The sequence below is a fragment of the Dasypus novemcinctus genome, chromosome 27 (genome assembly GCF_030445035.2).
Source record: "Dasypus novemcinctus isolate mDasNov1 chromosome 27, mDasNov1.1.hap2, whole genome shotgun sequence".
NCBI classification, from domain to species: domain Eukaryota; kingdom Metazoa; phylum Chordata; class Mammalia; order Cingulata; family Dasypodidae; genus Dasypus; species Dasypus novemcinctus.
Genome location: NC_080699.1, coordinates 5,594,115 through 5,613,679, shown reverse-complemented (window position 1 = coordinate 5,613,679; position 19,565 = coordinate 5,594,115). Strand labels below are relative to the sequence as shown.

At 38.5% G+C, this 19,565-nt stretch overlaps 1 protein-coding gene across 2 annotated transcripts in view; it reads right to left on the bottom strand.

Moving 5' to 3' along the window:
* The window catches only part of CNTN5 (contactin 5), a 1,236,361-nt gene that overhangs the window by 686,424 nt on the left and 530,372 nt on the right, over window positions 1-19,565 (bottom strand). For both annotated transcript variants that reach the window (XM_058289033.2, XM_058289032.1), the window contains exon 3: window positions 18,478-18,602. In XM_058289033.2, the coding sequence (XP_058145016.1) occupies window positions 18,478-18,532 (55 nt within the window). In that variant the 5' untranslated portion in view covers window positions 18,533-18,602. The remainder of the gene's footprint in view (window positions 1-18,477; window positions 18,603-19,565) is intronic.

Sequence of the window (19,565 nt, the reverse complement as noted above, 5' to 3'; positions counted from 1 at the left end):
CCATCATTGCATGATCTTCTGGAGCACTTCCATTGCCCCCCCAGTTGCCCTGCTTCCATCTATTCTATTCCTCTCTCCCCCTCCCCTCAGGGCCCATGGTGATGATCAATCTTCACTACCTGAAGGACCAGATTCACAGATACTTGCAACAATGCGGAGGGCTTGGCATACGAGACTGCCCTAACCCATTGGAGCTACCAATCCTCTCCAGAGACACAATTCCCTGTTCGAGCACATCAGGCCTCCCCAGGATGTGGGTACACCTTCACACTCATTGTATGGGTCTCCACCCAATGACATAACACACTGTGACAAAATAAGCACTCACACACTCCCTAGAAGCCTGTCCCTGTGCCAGATCCCCCCCCATTTAGCACCTTAAACAGGTTATCTTTCCTTATTATATTTTCTAAAGAGTTTTCTCAACATTATGGTTTCAAATACATACCTGACAATCTCCCATGTTTAACTATTCCCCCCACACCTCCCCCCAATTCCTTGGGCCATCTGACCTATCCTCGCAATCCTACCCCCCTGAAGCCTGCAAAGCCTCACTCAAAGGTACCCCTATGCCCTCATCTTCTCCCTTCCCTGTACAAATATTTACCTCCAGCTTATCACAGATTTCACCCATGTAGGCATCAGCTCACAACCTTCCTCTCTCCCCAACTTCCTTTAAGCCTATCAGCCAGTCTCTAGCTCTCTGAGACAGCTTGGTTTGCTTATTTCATATCAGAGAGATCATGTAGTACTTGCCCTTCAATGCCTGGCTTGCTTCAGTCAACATAAGGTCCTCAAGATTCATCCATGTTATAGGAAATTGTATAGTCTAAAATATAAACCTTAATGTAAACCAAAATGGAACCATGTTTGATAGCTATGTTTCAACATCTGTACATCAGCTGCCGCAAATACAACATGAACATGTAAAAAGATCATTGCTGGGGAAGGGGGAAAAGGGTTTGATGTGGGATATATGGGCGTCCCCTATATTGCATATGTGAATTACTGTGACCTAAAATTTTTTGAAGACAAAATTAAAAATTAGAAAAAGAAAGGATGTAGACACTGAGAAGAAATGAAAGAGATTGCCTTGCCACCTGTTTATACAGGGTAACACCTATTAGAGTGGTGAAAGGCAAAATGGCAAAAACAAAGTTTTATGGTATTTTTCATTTTTTAATACCCCAATTTTACTTTATTTTAGTTTTTCTAAATCAGTATTATTCCATTTCTAATCTTTAAACCCATCACTACATTTCATTTTCCTATTAATTGAATTTCACAATATATTAGGCTTAATTTTTGAAGAAGTTTTGGACCACAGAGAGGTTCAACTATGGTGGGGGAGGAACACTGGTGTGGGATGTTATTGATGGGGGACACATGAATTGGGGGGGAGTTCTCCAGGGCATGTATACAGGGTACATAAAAATGTTCAGATATATGTTGGGTATTTTCATAGTAGTTACAGTTACAAATGACAATTGAGGGTGTGCTGAGTTCCTACCCAGGTACTGGTTCTCCTGAGGGCTATGGAGACCCACAGGTTCTGGGGTCATGGCAGATGACTCTGGACTGTCCATGTGCTAGCTGGGCCCTGGGCCTCAGCAGAGTTGCAACTCCTACTTTCTGGTTCATTGAACTTACCCAGGTCAGCTAAAAGGGAGGTGAGGATGGTCAACTACCACACCAGGGAACCGAGAGTGCCTACAACTGCAAGCAAGAGAACTGCACCCATCATCCATACCCCTCTTGATAAAGAGGTGGAGTGGACATCACCATGCCAGGGTCCACAGGATGGAGGAATAAAATATAGAGTGGACTTACTGGTATTTTACTATAGAACTATTGGGACTGATAATGGAAGAAACTGTAGCATTGATGTGGAGAAAGTGGCCACGCCACAGCAGTAGCTGAGGGCAGGGAGAAGGAAGAAGAGATGTGATGTGGGAGCATTTTCGGGACTTGGAGTTGTCCTAAACGATATTGCAGGGACCGATGCTGGATTTATATATCCTGCCATAACCCACTGAATGGACTGGGGGAGAGTGTAAACTACAATGTAAACTATTATCCATGTGGTGCAACAGTGCTCAAAAAGGTAGTCACTAAATGCAATGAATGTGCCACAATGATGAAAGAGGTTGTTGATGTGGGAGGAGTGGGGTGGGCAGGTGTGGGGGGGGATATATGGAAACTTCTTATATATATATATATTTTTTAAAGATTTATTTATTTATTTAATTCCCCCCCTCCCCTGGTTGTCTGTTTTCTGTGTCTATTTGCTGCGTCTTGTTTCTTTGTCCGCTTCTGTTGTCGTCAGCGGCACGGGAAGTGTGGGCGGCGCCATTCCTGGGCAGGCTGCTCTTTCTTTTCACGCTGGGCGGCTTTCCTCACGGGCGCACTCCTTGCGCGTGGGACTCCCCCACGCGGGGGACACCCCTGCGTGGCACGGCACTCCTTGCGCGCATCAGCACTGCGCATGGCCAGCTCCACACGGGTCGAGGAGGCCCGGGGTTTGAACCGCGGACCTCCCATATGGTAGACGGACGCCCTAACCACTGGGCCAAAGTCCGTTTCCCTATATTTTTTAATGTAACATTTTTTGTGATCTATGTGTCTTCAAAAAATACAATTAAAAAATGATGGTGGTGGGGGAGTGGGGTATATGGGAACCTCGTACGTTTTTTAATGTAACATTTTGTGTGATTGATTAACTTTAAAAAAAGATAATTAAAAATAAAATAAGTTAAATAAATAAATAAATAAGGCACTGCAGCTTCGATACCCAAGCAGAGCTTGTCCCTGCTTGCTTCTGTTTGCCTGATGTCACTGCCCCTTTCTGCCCCTGGGGGGCGCTCCTTACCACCTGGTTTGGTGCTCTGGAGTCATGAATTGTCTGCTGCCCACTTCTGGTGTCGTTTTTAAACAGCCCCGGTAGACCTTTGCCAGCTGTACTCCCTGCAGACGCTGGTGCTTGCTCAGGGCTCTCGGGGTCCACAGGTCTGTCACCTCTGTGACATGAGGTCCGTGGAAGGTGGTCTTTTCCTCTGCTCTATCTTCACTGCCCAGGACACTGTTGGACTCACAGCAGCATTCAGGGCCATTGTAGTAGTGGACGATGCCAGTGAAAGACTACCAGGAGCGTTGAACAGCTCTAAGAAGAGACCGTAATGGATTGCCAACCTCTGCTGCCACCCCTGCCGCCCTGCCCTGGACGATATCCTCAGTGCACCCCAGCCTCCCACCCATTTTGAGGTTTCAGAACTAGAGAACTTTAGAATACTAACCTGTCTATCCCAAATATATCAGGCCGCACTCGGCACCTCTTGTGAAGTCCAGTCTAGCGCAAAGCTCTCCCTCATTCCATTTCCCCTGCTCCCTCCTCCCCCAGACAGGCTTGTCCTGTGGCTAAGGAGCTTCGCTGAATTTGAGGGCTGGGTGTGTTTCTTTACCAATGCCCTTTTACGTGCCCTTTCAGGGGCTGCTGGAGAGAGAAAGACCCAAAGTCGATGTGGGAGCAGTGGGGGGTGTGGGGAGTGGGGTATATGGGAACCTCTTATATTTTTTAACGTAACATTTTGTGTGATCTCTGTCTCTTAAAAAAAAAAGATAATAAAAAAATGAAAAAAATAAAAAAGATTTTCTAAATTTTTGGTTAAAAAAATAGAAGTCCTCCTTGGCTGCCACTGTTGTGCCTGGCCCCCAGGGAGCTCTGCCCGGCAGCTGCTGGAGACTGGTTTCCATGGGATGCGCACGCCAGCTCCCTGGAGCCCCCTTGTAATCGCCTGTGCTGCTGGTTCCCTGCCATGCTGACCTATTCTGATGGATTCTTATGCTGAATCCCTTCTCAGTCCCAGACTCTAGGAGCCACCTTTCTCCCTCTCTGAGGACACCTGTCCTGCCAGGCGGCATTGGCTAGAAGCCACCAAGACCACTAAAGCCTGGCCACCCTGCAGCATCTCCCTCTGTCCCACAGAAGGTTCATGAGCAACTGCTCTCGCGGGCTGCTAGTATACTCACTATGACCTGTTAGCCTCCTTCTGCCTCCAAGGGTAGCTCTTACCCACTTCCTGACATGAGGAAGCAGGGTCTAGTGTCAGTGCCCGTATATCACAGCGTCGCCCACTCCCCAGTCTGCAGAAAATATGGCAGGCTCTCCTGAGCTTGCTCCACTGTGCAGTGGACAGCAAGTTGCTCAGCTTAGCAAGCATTCAGCCGGCCAGTGGCAGGTCCCTTCCTCCCGCAGACGCCCGAGGGTCACAGGTTCCACTGGACGATAGCCCTCTCTCTTCACCCTAGCGATGGGGCGAAAAATCTCGAGGACCACTGCCAACAGTCTTAAGTACTCCAGTGACTCATATTTTATTTCTCAAACTCTCCAATTTTCTAAACATCTGATTGTTTAGGTTGGACCGTATCTGGCATCTTTTAGTAAGCCCCATGTGGATCTGTCTAGCATCTGTTTTTCAAATATTAGCCCACTATTATCTGTGCAAATAGTGGTGCAAATCTCAGCCAAATCTATTTTGCTCAGATTTGAAGCTTTAGAAAATGTTCTGAAAGAATAGGAAGCAATTCTAGAATATTGAAGAAGACTTAAAATAATGTAGCCTAAACCATTTTATTACAGAGAAGAAAGTAATGCTGCAATTCAGGGCAAAGTGAATCTACAGCCACCCTCCTAATCCCAGGCATTTTCCTCCCAAATGTGTTCCACTTGAAAGTCATCATTTTGTGAGCCTAGTAGAAAAACAATATTTAAAGCAAGCACTGGTCACACAGAAAAGCCTCACAAAATAGAATCATCTGGTTCCTGAAGAGATCATCTTATAACCAGGTCCATGTTCTTACTTTAAAAAATTGATCTCCTTGGATGGAATCCAGAATAGATTAGTTTCATCCCAATTTATATGCTACAGAAAAGAGATTCTAATGTAGTAGTTTTCTCCCTACTCCAGTGTATTCCATTGCACAATAACAACAGATTATTTCTCAAATTATATCCCATCATATTTTGCCATATTTACTTTCAAAATAATCTTTTCCTGTCTTTATTTCTATTGCTGGTTCAATTATTCTTTCACATGCTAACTCATAACATCAGAAGTGTATTTTATTCTCTCCTCTTTTATCCTTCATATCCAATGAATGTCAAGTCCATTGACTCTATCCATGTATTATTTCTAACCTCAACCCACTTTTTTCCATGTTCAGTTCTTCTACCTATAACTGTTCTTTCATTTATGAATTCTATATTACTAAAATATCCTCTAATATTAAAAAAGGACAAAAAAATACAATAAAAACGTGTAATAACTCCTTAAAGTCTAAACTTAACAGAATCATAGATCTAAGGATTTAGGGGAAGGAAATAAAACATTTATATTTTAGGTCCAGCATGCCCTTTGAGGCAAAAATTATCTGTACATAGTGGTCAGTTGGCTCATGCTTGAACTTTCTTTGCAGAGAATTGAATGACTCTCTAGAGACAGAGCTGCTTCTACCACTGAGACAGTCTAGCTGTAAGGATTATCTTTTTAGAAAAAATTCTACCTTCAGCTTTTCTGTGGCATCTACTGGCCTTTTTCTTTGGATACTTTAGAATAAGTATAAGCTGCTGATATATGACAAATTTTAGCTATATGAACACACAACAGTTGCATTTAATATTAATCTCTAAAAATTCTGTCTTTGGAGCAGACATTCCTGGCTATTTGTCATGGGGCAACCATTTCTTGCTTTGGGAAATAACAGGCTAATACATTTTCCCAAGAAAGCAGGGAATTGTATATGATATTTATATATGTTTCATTAAGAAGAGAAGTCATTTCTTCAAAATCTTTATGCCATGAGCAATTGTAGTTGCTTATTTTTAGAGAGTATACAAAGTCCAATTTCTCAATGCTCCATATAAAGCAGAAAAGATGCAGCTGAAAACCATTAATCTTTCTTGGAGATAAAGGAGGGAGGCAGGCTGACTCGCTCTCTAAGTATGACCCACACATGAAACCAGAGTTTATACCCCATGTACCTCTCTGCCCTGCCTCCTAATTTATGTGTATCTTGGAGTTCTGAATTTTTCACTCATAAAAATCCCCTTAAATATCAGCTTAGGTTTTAATTTGGTCCTCATCCACAGTTCCTTCTGTCATTTCCATTATGATGTGATTGCAAATTTTTCTCATAATTTTGCTTTTCCTCCATTGAATGCATTCAAATAAGAATGTAAAGCTACGCTTATCATAGTAACTTGTCCCCTTACTTAAGACATTATTCTATTAACACAGGTTAGATCATGTTGGCATTTTTTATTTTGGTAGGCGCATGCCTGGGCTAACTCATACTAACGTAGATAAACAGCCACTGAACTGCAATGCTAACTCCCTGCCACCATCATCTCTCTCTACCAGACGATTGCTATAGCATTCCAGCTAACCTGTCCGCTTCCATTCTTGCCTACCGACTATTTTCCATATAGGATCCAGGATAATCTTTTAAACACGTTGTCAAAGGGCACCTCTTCCCTGCCCAGAGTGTGATCTGGCCTTTGCCTCGCTCCAGCTATTGTCTTCATCCCGTCACTCCCCTTTTCACACTCTTCTTCGCCCGCATTTCTTTGCCTCTCTTCTTCTGCATGGGTTCTTCATCCACACCAAGCCCTTCCTTTTTAGGGCATGCACACTGGCCTTCCTCTGCCTGCCTCAAACATTCTTTCCAGATAGTTCCATGACTTGATTTTTCACTTTGATCAGTTCTCTCCTCATCAGTGACATTCCCTGACCATCGTACATAAAACGGCACCGTACTACTCTGTCACCATCCCTATCACTCCCTGGCCCCTTACCTAAGGAAATGCTCCCTAAAAGATCTTCTATTATTTCTTTTTGTGGTAATTTGTCTATGTTCTCTACTAGCATGTGAGTTCCACGAGGACAGGGATTTTGTCTGTCCTCCTCACTGCTATATCCTTTGTTCCTAGAATAATATCTAGTAGGCACTAAGTAAATATTTGTTAAATTAACAAATGAATTATGCCAACTGTCTTGAAATTTATTATTCCACTGAGACTGTGAATGAGAATATTTTAGATGCCCTTTTCTCTCTATAATTGCTATCCTCAATAGTCCATGACAAATTAGATAGGCTGTTCCTTCTTGCGACATTTTGTCCACAGCCATAGTATTTTTAGAGGACAGACTGACCATAAATGAAATAAATGTTGCATCTTCAGGTGTGCAGAATCCCATTTTAAAAAAGTCAATCCCTTCAGGGTTATATTGGAACAAATAAGGATCTAGGGGCCAAGCTGAAATAGTTGAAATAGTTCTTTCTGAACTTATGCATCAAATAAAATATCCCTAGGCCAGTAAAGGTATTGTCAGAGGAGCGAGTAGAAAGGTTTATAAACCAGGTGTCCTCTCACAGACCTTTAGAACCTTTTGAACCAAAATCTATCAGGCCTGTGTACGGAGCAGAAATGGGTGACACGAGGTTAAGCCACTTGATTCACGGCGCTGGTTAGTTAAAGCCTTTAGTTTAAAAAGTTTTTTAAATTTTACTGGTTGTTTTCACGATCCCTTAAATTAGCCTAAAATAATTGCTAGTGCTTTAACCCAGGACTTCAGAATGTCCAAAGAAAACTAAGCTTATTTCTTGGTATTGAAAAAAATCAGACTGATAGGTTAGAGAATCCAAAATTACTCATCCTATTTGGATGTTTGCTGACCAGAAGTTGTTTTAACCAGAGGCTGCCTGTGCCCTTCCCAACCCAGGCAAAGCAGCAGCGAATCCATGCTTTCCTTTCATTCAGTAGAGAAATTGGTACCTCACGCTTTATGGCATCAGGCTAGGTCCTGTGTATGAAACATCAACTGAAACAGACACAATCTCTGCCTTTATTTTAATAAAAAACATTTTTTAAAATTTAATTGAAAATTATACAAGTGCTAAAAGGAAAAGCGAGTCACTAAAACCATCATTAAACCTGATCTGGACGGCTCAGATGGTCCCAGCATACTCTGAAGTCACCGAGGGCTCAGCCATGCCGAAAGCAAGCCACCAAAACCTGAACACGAGAAAGAGTCCAGTTCTCTACCAAATGGCGGTGTGAAAGCCATAATGAGATCCAGAAGGGAAAGCATTCTTTACCAAATGACAGAAAAGAACAATCTTGCTGTTGACACCTATGTCAAATAAACATAACCAGATACAGATGCTGACAAACCTCAGGAATTTGGTGGTTGACTTGATCCATGGTCAGCACAACAGGATTTTCCCAAAGAGCTAAAAGAAGCAGAAGGTAATACATGACACATGACTCTCTTTATTTTCACAACTAGTTATATATGATTTATTTTACATAGGATGTGTTACCAGCATTTGGATCCTGATAAATCTACAAGACAGACCTGTTTAAAGTCAAGGAAAACAGGGATTTTCCCCTGCATTTCATTCCCATCTCAATTGTATCATGCTTGCTTGGTGCTTGTCTCTTTATGTGCAGAATAGACCTGTATGTGAACCAATGAGATATAGGGGAAAAAAGGTGTTTCTTCCTGACAGATTTCTCAAAGGCCAAAGTGCATGGGGTCTTACAAAGCTCACGCTAAACAATAAAACAACCTTCACTGTAAATGGATAATGTATTACAGTAATAGTACTGTGACTGAAATTGATCTCTGCTTTAAAAACGATGAATGTTCACGTTTTCATGGACACTTGATGCAATAAGAATTCTTTGAGCATTGTTTTATACCAAAGAGAACCCATTAAAATGATTAATTTTTTAATCAGCAAATACATGTCATTGCTGAAAATACAGATGCCAGGAAGAGCAAGTGTGGCTTAAGAATCACAGGATACTGTGCAAGCCACTTTTAAGATCACAAAGCACTTTAATGTACATTGCTTACTTGTTAGCCAATAGCTAAATGGAAAAATACATTTTTCAGTAAGTATTTTGTTATGTAAGAGGAAAGGCAATTAGCTGACCTCACATTAGTTCTTTTTGGAGAACAATCTCTTTAATCTCAAAACACGGGGGATACATATTTACCCTCATTTCTCTAGGACACTGAACCTGGCTTTCTCTAGTTGATGGTTTAATTTTACATCACCCCAGGAACTGCTGACAATTATAGATACCTCTTAACATTTTCTTTGCCTTTTAGATAAAAACAACAAATAAAACTTGCTAAATTCAGGTGACCTCTCTGCTGACAAGGGGAAATTAAATTGTCTTCTGATTAATTACACGTCTAATCCCGCCAGTGTACAGCTGATAAGAGCCAACTTGGGTTCCATGCTGATATAGCATCCATTATCATCATGGTTTTCTGGGGGACAATACAATGTGCAAATATATGATTTCAATACAATCATGGAAGAGCCGTAACCCATATCCATCTCTCTTTCTCAAGTGCAGTGAGCTAGCCAGATATACTATCATCAAGCACCATTTCTATAACACTTCTATTTTCATTCTCCTTCGTAAGTTGGTAGGCAGCAGTAACTGGCAGTGAAAAAGTTCAGTTCTATTGATCATACTCCACTGAAGAGGAGAGTATTTGTCTAAGCTTATCAATGGCAGGCACTCCCTGTTCAACAGTGTATCATCCACTGGGCAGAAGGAACAAACCGCCACCTTTCCAACAGAGCGGATTTAACCCACTGGAGTAGAATGCAGTCAACGTAGAGGAGAAAGCCCTTGGCTGTCGCTGTAGAAGAACACAGCTAAACTGGCAGCATTTGGAAGTAATTCAGGAGAAAGGCACTACGAGCACTGGCAGAAGGCCAGTGGCGGGCGCTGGGTTTCCGCGCTCACTTCACCTGAGGGCGGTTTGGTGCACTGGAGAGCACGGCCAGAGGAGCCAGCCCCTCCTCATTCTCCCACTAGTTTCCATCTACCTGGCATGGAGCGTGTGACAGCCTCCCTGAGCTTGTTCCCTATGGAGAACACACTCTTTTACTTGCCCAGGGATGAGGAATTAAAGCACACAGTCTCCAAATTATTTTTAACGTCTAAGACTCAAATACTTAGGGAAATGTATATATTTTTTTTCAGTTTAGGATACAAATATTGCTACTTTGAATAAAAGTAAATGCAATTACCCTTATGTCCATAACTGTTGATAAAATCTGTGTGTGGATTTGGGAGTTTGAAAAACATATGTTGGGACTGGGGAGTGCAAAAAAGGGCTTTTTCAATCATCTTCTTTCAGATGCTAATATATTAAGGAGACTGATAATTGCTGCTTTCTAGCCTACTCTAATATCAGATGCTAATAATTGATAGTTGTGTATGGCATTATTTCCCCTGCATCCTCCCCCCTGTTCTCAGACCCCGTATCAGGTGGTTCCCCTAAGAGCTCCCACAGCAGCCAGGAAACCATCAGTCATGCCGAGGACTGCGGCACAGGCCCGCTCCTTCCCTGGTGCCTCCTTTACGACTCCATCACTGCTACCTCTTTCTCCCCATCTCATTTCTTCCCTACACCTCCTAGTTTAATTAAGCATGTGACAGAAGGGAAAGGTGAAGGAAATGAAAAGAGAGTGACATGAAGTCAAACCGACAGGGACACAGAACATAATAAGAGGAGCAGGGATGAAAGGGAGCCTGCTGATCCTTGGGCTAGCCAACAACGCACAGCAACCTAGAGCGAACGGCTCTTTGGTTTCAGAAGGCTGCTTCTACCAGAGTAACAATATTATCATCACATACTGCGGTACAGGCCCCAAACAGACATTTCAAATAGTGTCACGCTTCATGAAAAACACATAGCTTACGTTTCACAGAAAGCAACCTGTTTGTAATAAATACTATTCCAATACACATACCCAAATGTTAAATTCATATAAAGAATTTAGAATAATTGCTAGCCAAGTTCCAAAAGGAGTATGATGCTTGGTGAACACAATGGAAGGGATATTTCACAAAATAAGCAGCAGGTCAATGTGTGTCTTTTAGTTTTCGTTGTCGTCGTCTGTTTGCTTAAACACGACAACTGAATGCAAAGCAATTTACAAAGAGCCAACAAATTTCAGTAAAGTTGCTTATAAATTCAAAACATGTATAAATCCTGAACCATATTCTCTCACACAATCACTACTTTTATACATATTTGGAGAAAAACATATCTGGAAGGAGACATTTTTAAAGGAAAGAATAACGTAGATTTTGACACAGCAGAGGCAAAATGCTGCTTTTTTCACATATACATTCATTAAGAGACTATAGTAATTGTGATTCTACCCCAAATGATTCTACACATTGTATCCTAAATCCCACTGAAAGTCTAGATTTTTAAAATTAATTAATGTCAAAGTGATGAAAGTAGATTAATTTTACTGATTTTTAGTCTGTGAGTTTTTTTTTAATTTTTAAAAATTTTAGCTCAGCTAATGAGCTTCAGTCACAGTACATACCCGACCACTGCATCTGAAATTAAAATATTGAAAAATATCCTTTCCTCTATACTGTAAACTGTGAACAGTTTATATTGTTATTTGTGTGCAAAACGTTTCTAGATATTTTAAAAATGTGGTAGCACTAAAAAACGAGCACACGTTTCTCTTATCATTGTATTCACACATTTTTATACTTATATTTTGGATTATATGGATTGAAATTCTATAAATGGTAGGATCTCCAGGCTTCAATACACACTCACACACATGTGCGTTTCACTAAATTTCTATCTTTTCCAAGCTCTTAGCCATTCTTTCTCTTCCCATTGGTCAGACCAATGTCTCAGAAAACAAATTATACAACAGGTATCTCTTTTTCCTTTTCCTAACACACCATGATCAGATGGCTGTTTCCACTACTTTATCAAACAAAAGTAATTATCACTGTCCCTGAAAGAACAACTTTTCACGCTTATATCACACAACCTTCTTATGGAACAGTCACTGCTGACCTCTCCCTTCCCTTCCCTTCCTATCACCACTCTCACCTGGATTTTCTCCAACCTCTCAACTCACCTTCCATTCTTTTCAACCTGTACTTTCTCTCTGCCCCGTAAAAGCACATACTAATCAGTTTCTTCCCTGTCTTACTACTCATTATCTATATTATTCTTGAAAAAGTATTTCTCTTCCCATAGCTTCATTTTCATTCATGCAACAGTGAACCCCAAATCTACTTTTAGCTCAGTCATTTTTCCTAAACTTCAGACATTTTTATCTGAGTGTGTTATAGACCCCTCAAGCTCAACATGTACACTATTCAGGTCTGTCTGTCCTGACTCTACATCAGACTTTAGTCAGTATCCTAGTAAATGACCATACCACCCACTCCTTATAAGCATAGTGAAAACCTCAGACACTAAGCATTTAATCAATTGCTCAGACCTATGTATTTTATTGTCGTAATATATTTTATATTCATAACCTCTTGTCAAATCACTACTGTCTAATTTCAGGTCCAAATCATATTGTGTTGAGAGGACGCATTTAGAATTTCAAGTTCAGTGTATTTAGTTCTATCTACCCCACACTCAGTTTATCCTATTGAAATCTTATATTAGCATGATACATTTGTGACAATGAACACACACTGATACTTTATTTCTAACGATTGTCCATTCTTGATTCTGATTTCCTTAGTTTTCATCTAATGTCCTTTTTCTGTTATAGGATCCCATTATATTTAGTTGCCATACCTACTTCGTCTTCTTTTTCTTTGACAATTTCTTCAAAAACCTTATAGTTTGATGGCCTTGACAGTTGTTAGGGGTACTGATAAGGGGTTTTGTAGAATGCCCCTCAATTGGGAATTTTAAAAAATGTTAGACCTGGCAATGGTTTTGAGGACGCTTCTAGAGGTGAGGTGCTGCTCTCTTCACTTGATATGCAGAGTGAATACTATTCACATGGCATGGCACCTCTCTACTGCTGGGACCTTGATACCTGACTGAGGAGTCCACTGTGAAGCACTCCTTCCCCTTCCTACTTTTTCATACTGTAATCTTTGGCAGCAAGTTGTTATGCACAACCCACACTTAAGCAGTAGGGATATGTTCTGCCTACTAGATGACAAGGCGCATGTATTAATTACAGTACATACTTGTGGATTCTGTATTGGTGAATTCACCTACTAGCTAAAATTTATTTCAATCTAAATTCAGTACTTGCAGCACTTTTACAGTCATTCACAGACATGAGTAGAGTGGCAAAAAATTTGAGTGGTCTAATGTATATATTCCAAGCTGAGGCCCAACAATGTGAAGACTTGCCTTCTTGCTTTGGTTCTCAAACTGGAAACAAGTGTCTTTTTCACTGTATACTTATTGCCATCATTTTCACATTGGTGTGCTGCATGTCTGTGATTTATAAACTATTTGTCAGATAAACTATATTCAGGCTGAGTTACAGTGGTGTTGACCATGAATTCAATATTAATGAATTAACAATATATATTAATAAGGTGTCTTTAAACAGAAACACACCTAAAAAAGGTTATGTATGGATTGGCTGATGAAAACATTTGCCCAGAGCCTCTAATCTTATATTTCTCCTAGAAGAAATGGTTCAGTTTTCACTAATTCAGTGTTTGCTATAGCTTTATAGAAAATTACCATAAACAATGAGAAGTCACTGTATTTAGAATTCATCTGCATGGGAGATGTGTCTATGTCTTCCCATTCATTTATTTTTTCAATCATTGATTTATATTAGTAGGACACATGGATATTTACTCTATTCTTTGGTTTATAATCCATTATTTCTTTCTTTACTTTTGTTCAAATTGTTCTGGTTTCTGCCATTGGGAGATCTTTCAATTGTATCCTGTGTCCCTATGACACACTTCACTGAATATGTTTCTTGCTTTTGTTTGTTTGTTTTAGCACTCCCTTACCTTATGGAAAAATAGGATATCCAGGCTGATCTTGTATATTTCTTGTCACAGTCCTAGAATCAGCCATTTCTCCAAATTGCTCTGGCTCCTTTAATTATAGAATGGTTTTAGAAAGCACATTCTTGGTGCTTTGCATGCTGTTAGTTACTCTAGTTTGTTACTTCTAAGCCTTCTCAGCTGACAAAGCATGTTAATATACACATGTATACCCACCACTGTACATCATCACATCTATAAATATTGCTATTTGTAGCTCTCTGTATCTGTATTAAACTAAACATGAGTTCATACTGTTTCCAAGTTTAGTCCTTTAACACAATGGATCGTTCTAGCCTTGTTCCTTTGCTTATCTGAAACTTCCCACTGCATCAGTGAGAAACCTTCCTCCTACCATCTGCCATCTATTGACTTAGTTGTTCAATTCCAGTTACAGGTGTTGGTTTCAGAATTGTTAACATGAGGAACAACTTATCAATTAGAGTACAGTGCTTACATACAGTTCCTTGTGACTTCAGTCTTACAGACTAATTTCCGAAGTTACTTAGGTCATTATCTTTTTTTTTTTTTAAAGATTTATTTATTTAATTCCTCCCCTCTTCCCCCGGTTGTCTGTTCTCTGTGTCTATTTGCTGCATCTTGTTTCTTTGTCCGCTTCTGTTGTTGTCAGCAGCATGGGAAGTGTGGGCGGCGCCATTCCTGGGCAGGCTGCACTTTCTTTCACGCTGGGCAGCTCTCCTTATGGGTGCACTCCTTGCGTGTGGGGCTTCTCTACGCGGGGACACCCCTGTGTGGTGCAGCACTCCTTGCACGCATCAGCACTGTGCATGGGCCAGCTCCACACGGGTCAAGGAGGCCTGGGGTTTGAACCGTGGACCTCCCATGTGGTAGACGGACGCGCTAACCACTGGGCCAAGTCCGTTTCCCTAGGTCGTTATCTTTTTAATTCACCAGCCTATGTGAGGGAGTTTTATATTTGAACACAGTTAGATTCTCTTACTATGGTTTGCATACCATTCTGGGATCCTCTGACCACTAAATGATTTTTTTTTTTTAATTTGCATGCATTAAGTTTCACTCTTTGCTTTAAAGTTCTATGGGTATCATACAGAAGAGTTTTGTCCTCCTAAAAATTCCTCTGTGTGTCACCTTTTCAACCATCGCATGACCCAAGTTCCTGGCAAACACTGACCTGTTTAGGCTCTCTATAGTTTTTTCTTTTCCAGAATGTCATGTAAATGAAAGTTGACAGCCAATGACCTTTTCAGACTGGATTATATTCCTTTTAAATATGAATTTCAGATTTATTCATGTGTTTCTGTGACTTGATAGCTCATCCCTTTTTTTTTTTTTTTAACTGAAAAGAATTTCTGGTATGGATGTACACAGTTTGTTTAATCCCTAATGAAGGACATTTTAGTTGCTTCCAGTTCTTGATGTTTATAAACAATGTTCTGACAAATTTTCCTGTGCAGGTTTTTGTACAGATATAAGATTTACAAATCAGCAATGTAAATACCCAGAAGCACAACTACTTAAGCACAGTACGAGCATGCATGCTCGGCTCTGTAAGAAACTTCCAAATTGTTTTCTCAAGTGGACCATTTTGCATTCCCCCCAGGAATGACTAAGAGTTCCTGGTGCTTCAGGTACTCACCAGCAACTTCAATTGTTAACATCTGGATTTTAGCCAATCTAATATGTGTAAATAGCTCACTGTTGATTTAATCATGTGTAAATCTTTAACAAAAGGTTGCATATCCCTGTGGATGTGAACCTTTTGTTGTTTTCAATAGCCAGTTTTCAGACACAGGTTGTGTAAGAGTTATTTGACATTTCCCAGGTAAACATGCCCAAGATAATTTCATCCGTTCAAAAATGATTAAGTAAAACAAACAGAGAATAAAAGCTGCGTCTTTTCTTATTCTTCAATCAATTTTGCTGACTCAGGCAGGAGCAACAACAAAAAGTGTGCTCACAACTTATGGCTTGATTACTCGAATTTTCTCTAATTTTACTAAACCTAGTGTGCCAAATAGACTCTCAGATATAGACAGAAAACTCAAAGCAATAATGTACAGAAAACTCAAGAAAAAAATACCACATATTGAAACAGTGAAGTAAATGTCAAACATAATTACTAACCAAGTAACAAGATCAAAATAAGGACTGTTACTGAAAAATAATTTAAAAAATAGGAAGAAGCTGGAGAATGTTTTTTTTAATCTAATCATTCTTGATAACTCAACCATTCAAGTATCGGTTTTATTTTAAATAGATAACTGTCACAGAGAAGACAATCATGTTTTATAACTGATATATTTGCTCCATTTTAACTGCAGATTTGATGACTAAATTTTTCTCTTACCTTCAACTTTGTCTGCAAATATCTGAGCTGCAGTATAGCTCCAAACTCAGTCTCATCATTTCTCTTTTCTAACATTTCATTTTAATCCACCAAAAAAGGCACCATCTTAATTCCCTTGGGAACGAGAAATCTATCCATCAGGAACCTCAACTGAGAGTGTATATTTTTCATCTTTCCACATAATCAGTATAATATATCCTTAGAAATTATTTTGGAGGATAGTGTTGAGCAAGTATCAGAGAATAAACTTTTGGTGTGTTAATACAAAATACAACCCTCCCTCAACTTGAAGTGGCCAGAATAATAAATGAAAACACAGGAAACCCAGTTAAATTTAAATATTACACAAAATAAAATAAAATAAAATATTACATGGGACATACTTCCACTGAAAATTTATTTACTGTTTATCTAAAATTCACATTTAACTGGACATCCTTCAGTTCATCTGGCATTCGACCTCCAGTTCCATCCGTTTACAAGATCAAGAGGACATGGGGCAGAGAAGGCCTAAGGGAAAAAGATTGTGGGGATGGAGAAGCAGTGAAACTGCAGGGAAAGGAAAAGCCCAAGGTAGAATAACAGATCTGAAGACCATTCACTTATTTTCCAAGTAAATGAAAATATTGATGAACCAGTGTTTCACTTAACTTTTAATGACTCTGAAATTACCCATCTAAAATCGCTTTTTATGTTTTTAAAGATATTTCTGCCAAATTTTTAGAGATGTCTCATTCTGCCCTTCAAATGTCTCAGTATAAATGATAATAACTAAAAATCCTGTTTGGCTTGTTTTTTTGTTTTTGTTTTTTCCCTCAGCTATTTAATTACTAGTAATCCAACAAGGAAGACATTTTTATATATGTTTTAAAGCATATAGATATGCAAATATGTTGTAGATATCATATTAAAACATATAAGATGGATTTATATGATCAGTATACTAAATTTATCTTTGTATATAAAGTAATTCTTTTTAAATTCAAGCAAGGTTTTCATTGTAAATTGAAATTTACAGTTTTTTAAAAAAACTCATCCATTTTATATAATTGAAGTTATACTTATGGTTCTTTAATAACAGTAAATCACCTATAAAGGTAAAAGAATAATTACCGTAAATTTATAATGTAAAAACCTCACGTTTGTGTTTAAATTATTCTGAGGAGAGATTTATATTTAAATTTACTTTTACTTGGGTTTGCTCTCCTGCCAATTTTTTAGCCAGTCTGCAGTTTTCTTCATGATACACAACATAGGTAAGTTTGAATTGTCAGGAGAACATGTTTGAATTTTTGAAATAAATATAACATGATCAGTTCAATGGTTCTTGGTGCTTATTATTATGAATTTTTATAAAAATTAAGGGTATTTTTTATCATATGCATATAATATTCATGTTTTATATCATTTATATGTATTCTATATCATGTATATTTTCATAAATACATATCTTATACATGAATTATCTGTTTTTATATATGTGTATACTACACATATATCTTAAATTTTACATTAATATAGTTACTGAGTTAAGTTAAATTAAGTTGCAAATATTACATGTATGGCATTTAAATTGTCAGTACAATTTAATTTCTAGACACTGAAATTAAAATAAAAGAAGCTTTGGTCATATTAATTTTTAGGATTGTGATACCAGTGTGATACTATCACTCTGAAGAACATAAACTGTTTTTGCAGAATAAAATATCTCGTTTTCAAGATTTGGATTGATTAGATCAAAACAAAGCCAGAGAAAGAAAGATAACCAAGAAAAAAACATTATATGAAAATGAGGTGCTATAAAATGATGTTGTGCATATGTGATTTCTAAATAAATAAAACCAGCTTGATTCTGTTTTTAAATAGTAAAATCTAGTATTGTAATTGGACTTTCTTTATAATTACCTGCTGTGATGATAAAGAGATATATATATATATATGTATTACCTACTCTTCTGAAAGCAAACAATGATTTAGATGGCAAATGAAAGTCAAAGTGGTAGATACCCACTTTATTAACAGTTATATAAAAAGTAGTTTGGTAGTTTGAATTGTTTATGACTTTTTGTAATGCTAACAGAGGTTTAAAGTCCTTACTTTTTCTTTTGTTGAAAAATATGAATATTGATAAAAATTTAAATGAAAGCCCGAGGATATTGTGTCCTAAAGACCTGAATATATTTTTGTGATTTAAGACTTAGAAAATAAAAAACGTAAGGAGAGCCTCTTTTTTTTTTTTTTTTTTTACCTGAAAGACATCCAGTGACTGAAAGAAACAGAATTAGTCTCCAGGAGGAGGCCATCTTGGGTCACCAGAGTCAACTGTGCCCCCGTGTGTTCAGCACTTCTGACGTTTCTTCATTAGCAAGTTCCCTGTTGGAAAAGATAACAAGTTTCAAAAACTGAGAAAATAAACCAACAAGCAAAGGAAGAAATGAGCTAAAAAATCTGGTAAATAATATAACAGTCCTTTAATGAAAGGCCAGCTTGATATAAATTTATTGATAACAGTAATACAATTTCCATTAGAATTCATCTAAGACACAATATAAACACTTTGGAGAAGAGATAATCTTCCTCTATTACATTTATTTATATGGACTACTCCCTTACAGATAGTAAAACATCAGGTTCTAATGGGGATGATTTTTTCTCCTAGGGAATGTATACTAGCTATATTTATTACATTAGACAAATTATTGGACTAGAAAAAAGGGATAGAGGAACCAGCTACAGTAATAGAAACTCCTCTGGTCTAGAACATAACTAATGATGAGTTAGCCAAGTGATTTTACACATTGTGCCTGTAGGTCATCTAAACCTCCACAGGGAATTTTTCTCATTTAATTATTAATGTCAAATGCCTTTGTTTTTAATTCCTGTGATAATCTGTACTGTGTTGCAGTTTTCTCCTTTGGTGACTTATCTCTTTCTCAGCATCTTTTTTAGCAAGAACCTAAGGGAAATAAGGATTTTCATGAATATTTTACATTTTCTATCTAATGCCATTTTGATAACAATACCAGTGTAGAACATTAATCTCCTTTGATTCCTTTTTTTCTCTGAAAGATACAATAAACATAAAAAGAATATAAAATTCTAGCAAGAGCGAGAAAAATGGACAGTAGAAATTGAAGATAAGAATCCTGAGAGTTTTAAGATATCATTTAGCTATATTCATCTTGGCCAAAAGGGATTAAGTTGAGAAATAATAGTACATTTTAGTACGACTTGCTTCTTGGAAACTAGTGTTCCCTATGGAATTAAAGGTCCAGGTTATCTCTCTCTGTCTCTTTGGTAATAACTTAAAAATATTGACAAGCATTTTTTTTCCTC